At 48.7% G+C, this 19,692-nt stretch overlaps 1 protein-coding gene across 7 annotated transcripts in view; it reads right to left on the bottom strand.

Moving 5' to 3' along the window:
- Positions 1–19,692, bottom strand: part of LOC122392581 — a 158,099-nt gene that overhangs the window by 40,265 nt on the left and 98,142 nt on the right. For 3 of the 7 annotated variants that reach the window (XM_043387633.1, XM_043387632.1, XM_043387631.1), the window contains exon 7: positions 4,303–4,714. The exons of the other annotated variants lie outside the window; for them this stretch is intronic. In XM_043387633.1, coding sequence (XP_043243568.1) covers positions 4,650–4,714 — 65 coding nt within the window. In that variant the 3' untranslated portion in view covers positions 4,303–4,649. Of the gene's footprint in view, positions 1–4,302; positions 4,715–19,692 lie in introns of those variants that run through there. 7 annotated transcript variants of the gene reach the window in all.

The following is a 19,692-nucleotide window of genomic DNA, read 5'->3' as shown; positions in this document are numbered from 1 at the left end:
CCCTGTGTGTGCCCCTGAGGTCATTTTAGGACATAAAAGGTCTTCAGCAGTTTTTTACTTTTGACAGAGACGTGCTATAGAGCGGTGAAAACACCGTTGATCCGAGGTCAAATTTGAGGTCAATCAGAGCGGTGCCCTCTGGGGGCTAAACCGTTGATCTGAGGTCAAATTTGAGGACATGTTGGCGAAAGAGCGTTAAAAGAGCTATCGAATGCGCTTTTCTGCGGCGCTGTAGCTCTATTGGTTCCGGAGTTAGCTGTCGGGTGTTCAAAATCGTTGAAATCAACAAAATTTGACCTTTGATGAATCCTGGTGACCTGACCTTTGCCCTGACCTTAAAATGACCGAGTGTTTTCCTCCTTATTTTTGACGCTCTTTCGATTGCCGCTTACCGCGTGTCGCTACGTAGCCCAGGAGCCGAGTTAGACGGAGGGGCGTGAAACGCCCCCCCCCCCCCCAGCACTCGACGGAAAGTTAATGCCACCAACACGGCGCGGGTTAATTGTTATGCTAGCTAGCTCCTGTTGTAAGCTGTGGAGTCGTGGACCTGATCTTGAATGAACTGGGCCTAACATTTTCATAGCAAACGTAAAAAAATGTTTAATAGGTTGTGCAAAAAATAGCATCTCTTTTATGAAACATTTGCGAAACCTTCAGCATCATCCCCAGACCCTTAGTGCCGAGCTCCCAACGACGACCATAAAAGCGTCCCCATCCCGTCATAGGCGGCGGAACGGGAAGGGCACCCCGTGCCCCCCTTTGATTTTTGCATTTCAACATTAGCCCTATGAGCGTTGCATGAAAATAATAGGACCAAAAGTCGGCAGTGCCCCCCCCCCCCCCCTACTTCAAGGTGTTCCGCCGCTACTGCATCCCGTCAACGTGGGTTTATCATAAGGATGCTAAGATTTAATTTCCAATCCGAAGCTGTAATGATGAAAAGCAAATTTACGTTTTACATGTGAAACAAGCTGACACAACTAAATATTTCCTCTCTCGCTCCCTCTCACTGATTTACCCATTGCCCTCTATCTCATTTTACCCTCTCTGGTTTTCCTTTTCTGTCTCTCTTTTCTCTCCTCCCGTCCTTATCCCTTCCCTCCAGTCTTTCTTAGCTCTCTCTCTCTCTCTCTCTCTCTCTCTCTCTCTCTCTCTCTCTCTCTCTCTCTCTCTCTCTCTCTCTTTCTCTCTCTCTCTCTCTCTCTCTCTCTCTCTCTCTCTCTCTCTCGCTCTCTCTCGCCATCTCTCTCTTGCTCTCTCTCGCTCTCTCTCGCCATCTCTCTCTCGCTCTCTCTCTCTCTCTCTTGCTCTCGCTTTCCCTCTCTCCCTCTCTCCCTCTATCTCTCTTTCTCTCTCTCCCTCTGTCTCCTCTCTTTCTCTCTCTCTTCCTCTCCCTCTCCCTCTCTCTCTCTTTCATCACAATATTATCGACTGTCACAGCGCTGTGTTTCCAGACAGGTCCAGGCGCTCTCCACTGCGCAGGCCCCAGCACACACGGCCCAACCGCTCAAACACCCTCCGGCGGACGACCTCTGATCTCGGCGACCTGACCCCAGCCGACCGATCGCGTCCCCTCCACGCCTCCGCCCCGCTTCCCCCACTACAGCTGCGTAGTAATTGTAGCGTGTGCAAAGGTCACGTGACATTATTTACTTCTGCGGCTTGTTCGGCTGACAAGAGATGGCACTAGTGGTCTGTGGATCAGAGGCGGGGCTAGGTTCTACGACTTCTTGGGGCACACTTTAGGGCAGAAAAGAGGTTTTTTGGCTCTCCATCCCAAAATGCTTCGAATATACAAAAACAAGTTGAATATTCGAAAATCGGAGGACCAAACGGATCGTTTGACGTATCTTGCTCGACTGAGAACTGATCGGTCTTCAAACTACTGAACAAAAACGAGGTGATTAGTAGCAAGTGCTGGTGACTGTACTTCTGCCGGTCACCGCTAGGCCCATGTACTTCTGCCGGTCGCCGCTAGATGCTGTGAACCGCTAGTTATAGTTTTTCTCATAGGTGTCGCTTTTACCAGTCTCTAAATTGCTAAAGCCTTCGATTAAGTTGTGCGCCCCCCTTTTAACGTTCCGTTTGCTTAAACTGCTGTATTGTTTGGACAATTGTATTGGCTATGTGTATATTAAAAACCATATGTATTCGTTTATTACATTCGATGTTCTCGCCAACATGTGTGCAATACGAGATAACTAAGTTCATATGTCATTCTATATATGTCTCGATTTTGTGGCGAAATACACACAGGCTAAGGTGATCGTTAGTTCGCTCAGCGACTGGCATTTCACGGGTTTGTTTTGAGCTTCTCCTACGCGCATCCCTACCCTTCTCTCCCAAGTTTCTTCCAGCAGTTCCAATCCCTGCTCCTCTTCTGCCATCTACCACACCCAGTTTGCCCCACTATGGGGAAGCGGCGCCGTCAGCGCCCGCTATCCGATTCCCTCTCCGATTCCGACTCTGACTCCCCTCTGAATCCGACTCCTGATCCGACTCCTCCCTCTGCCATGGACACCGATTCCCGCCCGACCGTCAACCCTCCCTCCTCTGCCCGCCCCTTGACTGATCTACCCGGTACTGACCCTCGCTCGTCCACTGACCACGCCCTGGCCTCTGACCTACACCCGACCTCTGACCCCGCCCGGCACTCTGACCCTCGCTCGTCTACCGACCTCGCCCGGAGCCATGACCACCGCCCGTCCTCTGATCACGCACGGAGCTCTGACCCGCGCCCGAACTTGGCCAACGCACCTGCCTGTGACTTGGTAGACCGCTCTCCGCTCGAGCCCTACTTGGCTCTCGATGGCTCGTTTCTGGTTGTCAAGCCTCACGATAGCGATTTTTCTTTCCGTAAGATCAACGTTTTCTGGCCTCAGAAGCAGATCGCTGCTATCTGTGGACAGTACGGTCCCGATATCGAAGCCCCAGCTAATGGTACACTGATCATCAAAACACACAACCGAAGAGATACCAAGGCGCTCCTGAAGACGACGGTTTTCTGTGGAAAGCAGGTGACGGTATTTCTCCACCAGGCTCGAAACTCCTCCAAAGGCACGATCTTCGCCCCAGAGCTCCGCCACATGTCCGAGGATGAAATCCTCTCCGAACTTCGATGCGAAGGAGTGACACACATCCGTCGACTGACCACGTTCCGAGATGGTCAGAGGAAAGACACCAGCCTGCTCGTCCTCACATTCGAGACCACCACTCTGCCGGAAAAAATCTCAATCGGATGGCTCAAAAAAGACGTACGAGTTTTCATCCCTAACCCACTCCGCTGCTTTAAGTGTCAGAGATTTGGCCATGGAAGTTCCACGTGCCGTCAGTCGGCCCGCTGTCAGAAGTGTGGCGAAGCCCCTCACGAGGACACGGCATGCTCCAAACCCATCACGTGCCTCAGCTGTGGTAGCCCCGATCACTCGGTCTCGTCCTCCCAGTGCCCCACGTGGAAGAAGGAAAAGCGCATCTGTGAGATGAAAGCGAAGTCTGGATGCTCCTACCCAGACGCTCGCCGTCGCGTGGAGGCCGAGACGGCCACCCCGACCCCTGGTAGGACTTATGCTAAGGCCGCCAGTACCGAGACAGCTTCATGCAGTACCCAGACCGACCCGATCGCAGCACTACCCCCTCTCCAGCTGCTCAAACCTCTGAGCACATCCACCTCCGCATCCACAAACACGAACGACGTGACTGAGACTGTGTTTGGAGACCCGATGCCTTCCTCCCCTCCTGACTCTCAGCTTGAGGTCTCGCCGGTGATCGCCCCGCAGGCCAAGCCCTCTGCCGGAGCTGGTCGCTCCACTGCAAGCTGGACGCGAGTTCAGCGGTCAAAAGGACCCCGCCCTCAGCCTCCATCAGAGGATGGACGAACACCCACCCCTCGCATGTCACGACCTCCGACTAAAGTATCTATGGGACACAACCGTGCGGCAAGTTGGGCCTCGCCCCGTCGTAGTACGCTACCAAACAACACCCTCTCAAAAAAACAACTATAAGTTCCATACTCCAGTGGAACTGCCGAGGCCTAGTTTCTAACTGGGCCGAAAGCAAGATGTTTTTTCTACTAGTAGCCCCGATTGTTATAGCTCTGCAAGAAACCTGGCTTCTTCCAACAGACCCCTACAACTTTTCTTTGTTCAACTACTCTCTGTACCGCTATGACGAGACAGATGGCGAGAGACGCCATGGCGGTACTGCACTCTACATCAATAATGATTTTGTTCATCAGCAAATAACTCTCAACACACAGTTACAGGCAGTCGCCTGTACTGTTCGCTTGAACGGTCGCAATATAGATATTTGTTCTATTTATATTCCTCCGAACACAGACAACCATACATTAGAAAGGCATCTTAATAATATTATAGCACAGTTTCAACATCCATTTCTCTTGCTCGGAGACTTCAATGCCCACAATCCAATGTGGGGTCGCAACATTCGAGTTTCCGATGAGCGCGGTGAAATAGTTGAACGTTTTCTTGATACTAATCAGCTCGTTCTCCTTAACAAAGGAGACAATACTCATTTTTCATTAGCACACAACAGTGAATCGGCCATTGATCTCTCCATATGCTCTCCACAAATCGCTACCTTCTTTGACTGGCAAGTGGATGGTGACATTCATCATAGTGACCATTTTCCGATCAAACTTCAGACAACCTTCCAATCGGAGGCCGATGCAACATCTGCTTTCGTTCCTCGTTGGAACCTGAAAAAAGCAGACTGGGTTAGGTTTGAAGCTTTCTGTAATATTGATCATGAACAATTTCAATCTCCGGAGCAAGGAATCCACTTCCTTACAGACACCATATTGACAGCGGCAGAAGAAGCCATCCCAAAGACATCGTATTCATCTAAACACAAACGAGTGCCATGGTGGTCCCAAAGTGTGGCACAGGCTATAGCAAAACGTAAACGAGCTTTTCGTTTATATTTACGACATAGCAACAATGCAACTCTACTCCTTCGCAACCGAGAAAGAGCTAGTTGTAGGAAAATAATTAGAGAAGCAAAACGAGCTTCCTGGAAGTCCTTCCTCACTCAGCTCAATTATCGAACTCCATTAAGTAAGGTATGGAACTTAGTTCGTTCATTATCAGGTAAAAGAAGTTTTCACTCCCTTCCAATTCTACACGTTAACAATACAAACATAACGCAACCTCAAGAAGTAGTCGATACAATCGCACAAACACTAGCTCGGTGTAGTTCTTCGCAGCATTATCGAACTGGTTTTATTGAATATGCTCAGCAGCATTCTCGGCTGCCAACAAACGCATTTAGATCAGACAACACTGAAGAGTACAACACTTTATTTACTTTGTCAGAACTACAAAATGCAATTGCCTCGACCGGGAATACATCTGTTGGACCCGATCAATTGCATTATCAGTTCTTCCGACACCTTCCAAGCGGTACTCTCCAGTTTATTTTATGCACATTCAATGATTTATGGGTGAAACAAGTTTTTCCTGAGGCATGGAAGGAGGCTATAATCATCGCTTTGCCCAAACCAGGAAAAAACCGCCAAGACCCGACCAACTATCGTCCCATTTCTCTCACCAGCTGCTTTGGCAAGATATTTGAACGGATGATTAAAAAACGCTTGGAATGGTTTCTTGAAAAAAATGAACTACTCTCGAAATATCAAAGTGGATTCAGAAGATATCACAGTACCTTAGATCACATTATTCGCTTAGAAACAGATATACGAAAGGGATTCAAATTAAAAAAACATACCACTGCCGTCTTCCTTGATATTACCCGGGCTTACGACATGGTACACCGGCCGACTTTACTTTGCAAACTCCACAAGATTGGCATACGTGGACATCTGGCACACTATTTGGTCGGTTTCCTCACTGGTGGTCGTAGTTTTCAAGTACGCTTTCGTTCAATTTTGTCCAACACTTTTTTGTTCGAAAATGGCTTACCACAAGGCAGCTGCTTATCTCCCATACTTTTCAACATTATGATCAATGATATTTTCGACCAGATTTCTCCAGGTATACAATACTCTTTGTTTGCAGATGATTGTGCGATATGGTGCACGGATAGGGATCCAATACACTCGATTCCACGTCTGCAAAATGCATTAAATAGTCTAGATGACTGGTCTTCGAAGAACGGCTGCATTTTTTCTCCTACTAAATCCGCTGTGATGGTCTTCACAAAAAACAACAGAATGTTAGAAGAGTCTACCTTGCGCTTATCAGGACATGTAATACCTCGGTTGAATTCATTCAAGTATCTCGGAATAGTTCTGGACAATAGACTGTCCATGACTAAACACATTGCATACGTAAAAACAAAATGCAATAGAAGAATGAATTTATTCCGATGCGTAGCTGGCGCCGATTTCGGTGCCGATCGCCACACACTTCTTCAATTATACAAGTCTTTAATATTACCTATAATAGAATACGGTTGTGCGGTATATTCAGGAGGATGTGACAGCGCACTGAACAAACTTGATGTGATACAAAACTCATTTATTCGAGTCGCAATTGGCGCAATGAAAACGTCGCCTATTCCATCGTTACAAGTTGAATCAGTAATATCACCATTGCGCTTCAGACGTATTGAGCAAACATTGAGATATTCTTGTAAAATCATGTCACACCCAAATCACAATGCTTTTAAAACACTAACAACCTTACCGTCAATACACCACAATTATCGTGGTCCAGCGGAACGAAGATCTGGCCTCACAATAGCATCTAGAATAAGAAAGTTCTGCTCTGAAATAAACTTCATTCGGCCAAACATTCTTCCACTACCGTTGCTTTCCACCCCTCCATGGGTAGATAGGTCTTGGAAGGTCTCATTTCTCCTCGATTGTCCAAAGGCCACCGTTACAGAAAATGAAGTACAACAAAAGTTTCTTCAGCTGCGGCGCGAACACTCAACTTTTCGTTTCCTCTTCACCGATGGCTCAAAATCTGATGACCGTGTATCTAGTGCTGTCTATGACCCTGTAGACAACTTTTCCGTACAAACTCGTCTTCCTGATGGCACAACCACTTTCATAGCGGAACTTCATGCAGTTTTAAAAGCAATTGATTTAGTTTGCGAAAGACCTTGGATGAGGACAATGATTTGCACAGATTCGAAATCTGTAGCTCAGTCCCTGAAAGTGAACATTCCGTCATCTCATATTCTCATACTCATATATAACAAACTGCACACTTTGTCAAGTAACGGAAAATGCATTAAGTTCCTTTGGATTCCAGGTCATAGTGGCATCCATGGAAACACAAAAGCAGATGAATACGCAAAGAAAGCCTTGACTCTTCCAACTATCGCACACATTCCCATCGATTATCAATCAACACAAGCAGCTATTAGACAGGCAGTGTTCAAGACATGGCAAGAACAGTGGACACAAATAACACAGTACACACAACTCAAGCAAATAAAACCAAAAATCGAAATATGGCACACAGCTAAACGGAACAACAGATATGAAGAAAAGGTACTAGCTAGAATGAGATTGGGCCATACAAGGTACACACATAGCTATATTTACACTAAAGATGCTCGTCCTTGGTGTACAATATGCAATTGTGCACAAACAGTTACACATATCATCATCGATTGTAGAAAATTTGAAAATGAAAGAAGACAGATGGTTGAACATTGCACCCGGAAGAATATGCGTTTCACACTGGGTTCCGTCCTTGGTGATTCAGAAGAAACTTTGATCGAACTCCTCTTCTCTTATCTTCGTGAAATTAGAATACTGGACAAACTTTAGCTTGGCAAACAGACGAACACTTCATGATGTAAATTAGTATATTGATAGTTACACATGGGCATGACATGGTCTCTTCGGCCGAAATGCCCCAAATTCAAATAAATGAAATGAATGAAAGGCGAAATACAAGAGATATCTGTATGTTATAGTGTTTCTACTGGCTACACCAGCCAGATTGGTGACCCCGCGTTCTGCGCACTAAGGGATCGCTATCCCCTCGTGTTCCCAGTCACACCGACACTGGCCTGCACCCTGAGCTATCTCCTCCAGTCTCTTTGAGTAGGAAGGAAGTGGCGGATGGTGTGTCTTCACGAGGATCCTTTTTTGTGCTGTGTGGAACTGGATAACGCCGACTACTACTGCTGCACTACGGTCCAGCTACCTCATCGGCTTCATCGACTACCGTCCGGCTACCTCTGCAGCTGCACCGCAGCACCTGGCGATCGCCGTGTCGCCGTCGCCGCCACCGATCTTCCCGACCATTGCTCTCGGCAGCCATGGACCAGAAGACCCAGCCTGCCGGTGCCGGTGCAGCCGCCGCCGCCGCCGCCTCGGATGCCGCTGCCTCCGGTGCCGCTGCTGCTGCTGCCGCTGCCGCCCAACCGGACTACCTCCGCATGGCGACTGCGCCACGCAGCCACGTCGCGCCGCCGCGCTTCTTCGAGGAGGACCCCGTGATCTGGCTCGTCCAGCTCGACCTCTTCTTCTCTCAGGCAGCTGTGGACGATGAGCTCAGCCGCTTCCGGATCGCCGCTACTCTCCTTCCTGGCCACCTCCTGCGCGACTTCACCGATATCCTCCGCAACCCTCCTCAAGACCGACCTTACACCATCCTTTCCGACGCCATCCGTCAGCGGTTCGGCAAATCAGTCGAACAGCGTCTTCGCTGCCTGCTCTCTGGCCAACAACTCGGCGACAGGCGTCCTTCCCAATTCCTTCGGCATCTCCTGGACCTTGCTGAAGCTGAAGGCTCACAAGATTCCCCGCTCATCCGCCAGATCTTCCTCAATGCTCTTCCGCCTCGGACTCAGCCCTTCCTCCAGTGCCTGCCGCCTGGGACGGACCTTGCGACCATCGCTAGCACTGCCGACCGACTCCTGGAGCTTCCGCAGCAGTCGGACGTCGCTGCACCTACCTCAGGCCTTCTCGCCGCGGTATCGACGTCTGCGCCTGCTGCAGCCTCACCTGCTGCTCCTGCAGGACCCTTCCACCTCCAAGACCTGATGAGCCAGCTGCTGACTGGTATCACGGCCCTCACAACATCAGTCGCCACACTGGTGGACGAGACGCGCCGCCGAGAGAGGTCTGCATCCCGCGCCCCCGGCCGCGCTCGCCACCGTCCACCACGCGACCTGTCTGCTGCTGCCCGGTCACCCAGCCCTGCAACCAACACATCTACCGGCGCTGGTGCTTCTTACTGCTGGTACCACCACAAGTTCGGTACCAACGCGCGCTCATGTCAGTCACCGTGCTCGTGGTCTGCAACCGCAACTCAGACCTCGGGAAACCAGCAGTAGGACAGGTGACACAGACGTCTGCACCTGCCCTGCTCAACCCTGACGTCCCTCCAGCCAGCGGCCTTCTCAGACTCAAGGACAACAACACTGGTATCACCTTCCTCATCGACACTGGAGCCGAGTACAGTGTTCTTCCAGCGACACCCACCGATCGTGCTCGCGGAACCAACGGACTGGATCTGCAAGCAGCCAACAACAGCAGCATCCAGACCTATGGTCAGCGCATGCTCACGCTTTCTCTAGGACTCAGAAGAGATTTCAACTGGATCTTCATCATCGCGGACGTCTCCCATCCTCTCCTAGGAGCCGACTTCCTCTCCTCGTATGATCTCCTCGTCGACACCAAGAGAGGCCGTCTCATCGACCACCTAACTGAGTTGTCTTCACCTGCTTCCCACTCTTCAGTGCCATCCACCGGACTGACAGCCGTCGTCGGAACCGACAACCCAGCATTCCTTAACCTCCTTCGAGAATTCCCCAGCCTCACCCAGCCGTCACATCATCCGGAGCCACAGCACTCAGTCCGACATCACATCGAGACTACCGGCCCTCCAGTCTTCTGCCGCCCACGCCGTCTGGATCCAGCTCGACTCGCCACTGCCAAGGCAGAGTTCCAGCGCCTTCTCAGTCTCGGAGTCATCCGACCCAGCAGCAGTCGGTATGCATCACCGCTGCACATGGTGCCCAAGTCGTCTGGAGATTGGAGACCCTGTGGTGATTACCGTGCACTGAACCGCATCACAGTGCCTGACCGGTACCCACTACCGGGGCATTCCACGTCAAATCGAACAAAAATCGGCTGTTTTGCCCCTTACCATCAGCGATTTCATTATAAATTTGTGAGCGAGTTCCTGTGGCGCCCCGGACATTACATTGATGTTTTTTGCACATTCTGACCACAGGTCTTCTAAATATAGGGCATCAAATTTTTACAAAATGTTGCATCTTTATATTTTTGAACGACCATAACTTTGGTTGTACTTGTTTGATTTGAATGAAATAAACTTAACTGTTTAGGTAATTTCTTAAGCATTTGTTTAGAATTGCATCGACTTAAATATATGGCCTTGAAATTTGCTTAACTCTGTTCTTAAGCACAAAAATTGAAATAGCAAAAAACACGCCACCTTCGATTTGGCTCATTTTCATATATTTTATTGCCTACCATATTCTTAACAACCTGTGAAAAAATTAGAGTGGGCCATTCAAAGGTTTTGAAGAAAATGGCACTTATGCAAACGTATGTTAGCAAGCGCAGTGGAGGGGGAAGAGTGAATTTCGCCCCACCCCTCCTGTTTTTCGCCAATATCTCATAATATTGATGCGAAATTACTTATGGCTACCTGGCCAGAATTGAATTGCACATCTCATCGTGCAAGCAATAAGAAAATCGGTTCACAACTGTTCTAGTAATAGCGGTGTAAAGTGAACATCCTGTCGCCGCGGCGACGCGGCGACTCGGCAGCCGGCGCCGACCGCTACGCGCCGCCTGAATTGTAGACTGTGCCGGGACGGAACGGAACGGTTCCGTCCTTACATCGCGCTCCTTACCGCTGATTACGTTCGATTCGCGTCAAATTTTGTGAGAAGACTAAGAAATGTACAGGCAATCTTATGGTGAAAGAATTCTGAAAATAGGTTGGTAAACAATTGAAATATGAACGTGTAAACACAAAATTGTGACTGCTGCGTTTCCCGCTTCGGCCGATCCCGCCTCAGCCGGCGACATGTTACTCTTAGCAGGACTCTAACTGCCATATTTATTATCGGATTAACTAGAAATTCATACATAGAAATCCATACATACTCAAAAATGTATGTTCTTTCGTATAGTGAAGATCAAAAGACGTGAAGATATCGTTGCGTGATAATGTTTTCGTTGAATTTATTTCATGATGCATTTCCACACGGCTCAAAATTCACCGCAAAGTACCGTTTGCCTGAGACACTTTTACAATGGAACGTGAATGCTTGACTACGATGACTATGCATTTCCATTCTCGCAGAGTTTGGGATATCACTCAGCAATCATTCATTTCAGAAAGTGTACACAAGCAAGCATGTCTTGACTCTGTCTTTCAAGGTCACGCGCGGTTGCGTGATGTTGATTCATGAAAACGGCGTTTGCCGCGAAAGTTATGAATGGCCCACTCCAATTTTTTCACAGATGGTTAGGAACATTGTGACGGACATAATATGTAAAAATTACTCAAATCGAAGGTGGCGTGTTTTTTCCTATTAAAATTTTTCTGTTTTAATTCAAGGTCAAATGCATTTCAAGGTCACTTCAATTTTATTTTATAATTAAAAATCAAAGCCTTATCAATTGCCTACAAGACCCTGTTAATATCATTTTGATACCAGAAAAGGAGCCAGAGTTATAAGCATTTAAAAAAATGATGTGTGGCATTTTTGGCTATATTCGATGACCTATATCTCGGCGATACGTTATCAAATTTCGAAAATATTATACGTAACTCAGTTTTGAACCATGCCCAGTCTGCCTACAAATTTTCAGAAAAATCGAAGGGGATGACGGATTTCGGTGTTTGATTTGACGTGGAATGCCCCTACCACATCTCCACGACTTCACTGCCTGCCTCGCTGGGACATCGGTCTACTCTCGGCTCGACCTCGTCAGGGCCTTCAACCAGATACCGATGGCCCCAGAAGACATCGCCAAGACAGCGATCACAACGCCCTTCGGCGCCTTCGAGTTCCTCCGTATGCCGTACGGTCTCCGGAACTGCGCTCAGACCTTCCAAAGGTTCATGGATCACATCCTCCGTGGCCTGGATTTCGCCTTCGTCTATGTAGACGACATCCTCATCGCCAGCAGCAGCATCTCGGAACATCTCATACACCTCCGAGAGGTCTTCAGCCGTCTTTCCCGCAACGGTGTGCTCCTCAACCCATCGAAGTGCGCCTTCGGCATGGAAAGCATCTCCTACCTCGGCCACCAGATCTCCAGCGGAGGCATCACTCCTCTCGACGATCGAGTCAGCGCGATCAAGAACTTCGACCGTCCAGAGTCAAAGAAGAGCCTCAAGAAGTTCCTGGGGATGATCAACTTCTACCATCGCTTCATCCCACACGCTGCTGCTCTTCTGGCACCTCTCCACGGTCTGACTGCCTCAGACGACCGAGCTGCTTCAGTCACGTGGACCTCGGAGGCAGACGCCGCCTTCTCTGCAGCCAAAGCCGCCCTCGCTGACGTCACCCAGCTCGCTCATCCCGTCAAAGATGCAGCTCTGAGCCTCAGTACTGACGCCAGCAGCGCGGCAGCCGGCGCCGTGCTCCACCAGCGAGTTGGTGGTTCTCTTCAGCCTCTCGCCTTCTTCTCGCGCAAGTTCACGCCCACCCAACGCCGCTACAGCACCTTTGGACGGGAATTGCTCGCCATGTACCTCGCCGTGCGACATTTCCTGCCCTATCTGGAAGGACGCGACTTCGAGATCCTCACGGACCACAAGCCGCTCGTCTTTGCTCTCAAGGCCAACGGCAACGCCAACCATTCTCTCCGTGAACAACGTCACATGGATCTGATTCTGCAGCACACCAGCAAGATCGGACATGTTCCTGGACACCTCAACCCGGTAGCTGACGCCATCTCACGGATCAGCTCAGTGTCTGCGCCAGCTTCTGCCGCAGCTACACCCTCACCCGGCCTTCTGAGCTTGGCCGACATCGCCCTACACCAAGCCAACGATCCTGACCTGCCGAAGCTGCAACAATCCTCATCTCTGGTCATCCATGACTTCCCAGTCCCTGATCATCCGCATCTTCGTCTCTGGTGCGACACCTCAACGGCCACACCTAGACCTGTAGTCCCAGCCAGACTCCGCCCTTCCATCATCAAGAGCTTCCACGACTTGTCTCATCCTGGCATCAACGCTACGCGTCATCTCATCTCATCGAGGTTCATCTGGCCCCACATCAACGCGGACATCCGTGCCTTCGTCCGGAGCTGCCAGCACTGCCAGTGTGCCAAGATCCAGCGCCACACGAAGCCACCCATGGGCAGCTTCCAGCCACCTGACTCTCGCTTCCTGCACATCCACATCGACCTTGTCGGACCACTTCCTCCGTCCCATGGCAACTCCTATCTCCTGACTGTCGTCGACCGCTTCACCCGATGGCCCGAGGCAATTCCTCTGCCCACCATGGACGCCATCACGGTGGCTCGGCATCTCGTCAGCGGCTGGATCGCCCGCTTCGGAGTACCCGAACTCATCACCACCGACAGAGGATCCCAGTTCGAGTCCCGCCTCTGGACAGAAGTCTCCAAGCTTCTCGGCACCTCTCGGATCCGGACCTGCGCCTACCACCCAGAAGCAAACGGGATGGTAGAGCGCTTCCACCGCCAACTGAAGTCAGCTTTGCGGACCGATGACGACGCCGCCTCCTGGTCGGACCGACTTCCTCTGGTGCTACTCGGAGTGCGCACGGCCCTCAAGGAGGATCTCGGATGCACCGCTGCAGACCTAGTCTATGGTTGCAGTCTTCGACTTCCTGGTGACTTCCTCTCCCCCATGTCGTCGGACACTTCTTCTGATCCGGCTTCCCTAGCCTCTCGTCTCCGTGCCGCCATGTCGGAGCTCCGTCCAACTCCTCCTCGTCCTGGCTCCCGCCAAATCTTCATCTCTCAAGACATGCAAACCTGCTCCCACGTCTTCATCCGACGCGATTCGCATCGCTCTCCTTTCCAATACGTCTATGACGGTCCTTATCGTGTCCTATCCCGCGACCAGTACACCGTCACCATCGACCGTCTCGGGCGACGCGACACCGTCACCCTGGCTCGGTGTAAGCCGGCCTTCACGGACTACGCGCCTGCCGCAACGCCGCCTCCTGCGCCGGACGTCCTGGTGATCGACACGCCTCCTACAGCGCCAGACAGCTCGGTGGACCGCCCGCCTACTGCACCCAGCCGCTCGGGAGCCCCCGGCGGCTCTAGCCCGTCTCGCCGCGTGCCGCCGGGCCCGCCGCCTGCTTCGCCGCCCCCTCTCCGTCGTTCGTCGCGTCTTCGCCGTCAAACATCTTTTTATGGTGTTTAACTAGGGCGGGGGAGTGATGTAGCCATGTACTTCTGCCGGTCACCGCTAGGCCCATGTACTTCTGCCGGTCGCCGCTAGATGCTGTGAACCGCTAGTTATAGTTTTTCTCATAGGTGTCGCTTTTACCAGTCTCTAAATTGCTAAAGCCTTCGATTAAGTTGTGCGCCCCCCTTTTAACGTTCCGTTTGCTTAAACTGCTGTATTGTTTGGACAATTGTATTGGCTATGTGTATATTAAAAACCACATGTATTCGTTTATTACATTCGATGTTCTCGCCAACATGTGTGCAATACGAGATAACTAAGTTCATATGTCATTCTATATGTCTCGATTTTGTGGCGAAATACAAGAGATATCTGTATGTTATAGTGTTTCTACTGGCTACACCAGCCAGAACCCCACGAGCTAATGCGAAGTTTTCTGGCAACGGAAGATTTCTTCAGACTATGGACACAACTCATGAGCAGTGGCTCACTCCACGAGCTAGGGACACACGTCTCGGACATGGAGCGCGCCTAATGAGCCAGAGGCACACCTCTTGCACAGGGGCAGAACCAGGGATACACCTTTCGGGACAAGGACACATTTCTCGGGTCAAGGGCACACTTGATGAGCCGGGGGCATGCCCCACAAGTCAGGGTCACATCACCCGGGTCAAGAGCACACCTCTCGGGCCAGGGGTCACTTTTGGGCTAGGGGCACAACTTGAACTCACGAGCTATGGGCACAACTCTTAGGCCAGGGGCATACCTCTGGGGTCGGGGGCACGCCCCACGAACTAGGAGTTAGAGTTCTGCACGTATGCAATTTTCCACAGCCTAGCCGCCCCGCAGCCGTGGCTCCACAGCCACAGCCGCCCACAGCCGTGGCAAACTGTGGGCAGCCAGCCGTCAGCTGGCCGTGGATACTTCAAATGAAATGCAACCAAATAGTATATATTAAGTTGTTTTTAGTTAAAACATATAGCCAAAAGCACATTGCAATGGGCTATAGATTTTCAAACTCATGAAGCATGCCCACACAAGTCCTTGCAAGGGGTTAAGAAAGATGGGTAGGTACTAGGTACCCACATGAACAGAAAACATAAACAACGAACCAGAATAGAAGCAGTGTAGACATCTAATGCCAAATCCTGAAGCATGGTTGTGGGACAGAACAACAGACCCTGATACTTTTCATTATCAATGTTATGGAAAATGAAACTGAAGTTGATGAACTGTCAAACAGTGATTGTCCTGATAGTCAAAACTCTTGCTTCTTTCTTACCTTGCATATTTTCTGGGGTGTGATATGCCAGGCTTGAAGCAGCCTTTTGAGCATGTCTCAAACTAATTTAACATGCAAGGCATCAAAACACTAGTGAGCATCCAAGAAAGAAAAACATTATGTAACGGAAGTTAGCCCACATTCAGCCCACATTCGGCCCAGCCCAGATTGTGGCTGCCAAATCTAGGGAAAAATCTAAAAATCTAGGGGAAAATCTAAAAACCGTTTTACGCCTAAACGGCTGAGCGAAACTGAAAAATAAGACCACCATTTGAAAGATCTCTTCACCCCGGACCTATTGATATGGTTAAATACCGGATCAATTTAACCAAAAGCATGATTTAACCAGGATGAAAATTTTCGGTCAATGGGGCGGCCCCTACGATTTTCTTCAAAATCGGCATGGTGATACTACAGGCCGAGATGATCAATCTGGCTGAAGAAACCCCTATGGGCATTGACATCTATGGGGTAAAAACGCCCTTGGAAAATTTTACCCACGCATTTCTGGCAAGTGTATTGCACGCATCCCCCAATATGGGTAGCATATGAAAGCCGATGAAAACCCAAACAAAATGGTGGGGTAAAATTTACCCATTACCCCATCCAGGGTAGAGTTTACCCAAGATGAAAATTTTCGGTCAATGGGGCGGCCCCTACGATTTTCTTCAAAATCGGCATGGTGATACTACAGGCCAAGATGATCAATCTGGCTGAAGAAACCCCTATGGGCATTGAAATCTATGGGGTAAAAACGCCCTTGGAAAGTTTTACCCACGCATTTCTGGCAAGTGTATTGTACGCATCCCCCCAATATGGGTATCATATGAAAGCCGATGAAAACCCAAACAAAATGGTGGGGTAAAATTTACCCATTACCCCATCCAGGGTAAAGTTTACCCAAGATGAAAATTTTCGGTCAATGGGGCGGCCCCTACGATTTTCTTCAAAATCGGCATGGTGATACTACAGGCCGAGATGATCAATCTGGCTGAAGAAACCCCTATGGGCATTGAAATCTATGGGGTAAAAACGCCCCTGGAACGTTTTACCCACGCATTTCTGGCAAGTGTATTGCACGCATCCACCCAATATGGGTATCATATGAGAGCTTATGAAACCCCAAACAAAATGGTGGGGTAAAATTTACCCATTACCCCATCCAGGGTAAAGTTTACCCAAGATGAAAATTGTCGGTCAATGGGGTGGCCCTACGATTTTCTTCAAAATCGGCATGGTGATACTACAGGCTGAGATGATCAATCTGGCTGAAGAATATGGGCATTGAAATCTATGGGGTAAAAAAGCCCTTGGAAAGTCTTACCCACGCATTTCTGGCAAGCGTATTGCACGCATCCCCCCAATATGGGTATCATATGAAAGCACATGAAAACCCAAACAAAATGGTGGGGTAAAATTTACCCATTACCCCATCCAGGGTAAAGTTTACCCAAGATGAAAATTTTCGGTCAATGGGGCGGCCCCTACGATTTTCTTCAAAATCACCATGGTGATACTACAGGCCGAGATGATCAATCTGGCTGAAGAAACCCCTATGGGCATTGAAATATATGGGGTAAAAACGCCCCTGGAAAGTTTTACCCACGCATTTCTGGCAAGTGTATTGCACGCATCCCCCCAATATGGGTATCATATGAAAGCTTATGAAAACCCAAACAAAATGGTGGGGTAAAATTTACCCATTACCCCATACAGGGTTAAGTTTACCCAAGATGAAAATTTTCAGTCAATGGGGCGGCCCCTACGATTTTCTTCAAAATCGGCATGGTGATACTACAGGCCGAGATGATCAATCTGGCTGAAGAAACCCCTATGGGCATTGAAATCTATGGGGTAAAAACGCCCTTGGAAAGTTTTACCCACGCAAGCATCATCCTTATGACACTTGTAGATCTTCATAATCGAACCTTTCAAATGAGCGAGTCTTTCTTCCGTCTCGTTGGAAGACGGTGGAGGTTGCCGTTTGTTGGCATCCTCATCCTAACACAAGTAAGGATGAGGAGGCAGCTTTAAAGACTCTAAGGGATGATCCCAGTACTATCGTAAAACCTAGTGACAAGTGCAAGGGTTTTGTGATTATGGATAAACAGGAGTATATTGACAAAGCTAAAAATATCCTGGCTGACCCAGATAACTATATGAACGTTTAGATAGAGACGTCACTCCAAAAGTAGAGGCCAAGATGAAAAGGGCTTTTTATAAAGCAGTGAAAGGTAAACTACCCGATCAGACGATTGAGGATTTTACTCCCAGACATAGCCGTACCCCGTTATTCTATGGCCTCCCTAAGGATCATAAGGCCTCTGTTCGACTCCGGCCTGTAGTGTCCACTTGTGGGGGGCCCACGGAGAAAACGTCGGTTCTGCTCGAAAAGATCTTACACCAGCAGAGGCCTGTTTCACTAAAAACTTGCGATTACAAGTGTTTGAACTTTACAATTCATAAGTATTTTTGCAAACTATGTAAAATTGGATTTCACTAAACTTCATCACCAGCGGCACCTCCGATAAAAAGAGTTGGTAAATAAACTTGTAAACAGTAAAATTGTTTTTATTCAAGAACTATAACATGCTACAGATATTGCTTCTTTTTATTAATCTATGTCTGGTTTTCATGTCAGAAATTGCAGGTATAAATTAAAAATAATGATGCTGTTTCTACATGGTATAAATGGTAGTTCACAATATCTTATTATTGAAAGAAAATAGCACGTAAAGAATTTGACAGCAGAAGACTGTTGAATGCAATTATGGCGCGCGAATGACAAAACATGACGATATTTATTTATTGCTCGTAGCTGGTTCGTAGGGAATGTGCTAAGTGAAAAAGAGCATATAATGACTCAGCATATCATATTTGTTTGAAATAATTAATTGCCTTGCATCATTGCACAAAAAGTAATACAATTCCAAACGTAAGGGCCACTGGAATTTTGGGTTTGTAAGTACAACGTTTTCTTTCAAGTTTTTGGTCTTCGTGAAACAGAAAGTTTGCGATTTCGATGTTTCTTACAAACTTTTTTCTTGTAAAAAGTTGGTAAATTTTAAACTCAAAATTCATGCCCGAAGGTTTCGTGAAATCCAAATTTCAAATGTTGGTAATTATTTCTTTTAAACTCAAGTTTTTTCTTTGTAATTACACACTTTATTTGTTAGTGAAACAGGCCTCTGATTGAATTTGTACCACTGCATCTCAAAGACACTGATGACTTCTTGGGTAGGCTGAAAGAGTTCTGGGAAGCAAATGAGGTTCCAGAAAATACGATATTCTTCAGCGTAGATGTGACAAATTTGTACGGTAGCATACCACTGGATGGGGCTGTGGACGCGGTGCGGGAGATGCTTCAGAATCATTTAGACGATATAGATACTTGTGGATTGAATGCAGACGAAATATGTAGCCTCTTAGATGAGTGTCTTACCAACAATGTGTTCAGGTTCGGGGACGAGTTCTTCCTTCAAAAAGAGGGTGCAGCCATGGGAAACCCAGTAGCCCCGATTGTAGCGATTCTTTTCATGCACCAGTTCGAGAGCCGAGCTTTACAAGATGCCTCGGTAAAGCCGGCGTTCTTGGTAAGATATATAGATGATTTTGCAGGAGTGTGGGTAGATGGAAAAGATTCTCTCATTGAGTTTATCAACTATCTGAATGGCATTGACAGTCGCATCCAATTTACCTGTGAAATGACAGAGGAGGGTGCAGGGTCTGTTCCAATGCTGGACACCCTTGTAACGTTATCAAAGGAGGGTGGTGCCTGTAAATATAGTACAGAGCTGTACGTGAAACCAAACAATGCAGGTATCTATATTACTATTTGAGGAGGGTGCGTCTGTCCGTTACCGAGGTCCCGACTTGGTGATGCTTTGCGTGGACTACAGGCCAGACCATTGCACCTAGCGCGCTGAAATTTGCACAGCTTATAGATCAAGGATGCGCGACGTGCCTTTGAGGGGTCTGGGCTCGATCGGGTCGATTGGGAGCGCGTGGCGCGTGCACAAAAAGTGCAAATTCGCGTCATAGACTTTACATGTATAAATCGGCGTGCGAAATCGGGCGAAAACGGCTAATTTT

The sequence above is a fragment of the Amphibalanus amphitrite genome, unplaced genomic scaffold (assembly GCF_019059575.1).
Source record: "Amphibalanus amphitrite isolate SeventyFive unplaced genomic scaffold, NRLGWU_Aamphi_draft 000492F_arrow, whole genome shotgun sequence".
In the NCBI taxonomy this organism is placed as follows: Eukaryota; Metazoa; Arthropoda; class Thecostraca; order Balanomorpha; family Balanidae; genus Amphibalanus; species Amphibalanus amphitrite.
This window is presented reverse-complemented; position numbering and strand designations above follow the sequence as displayed.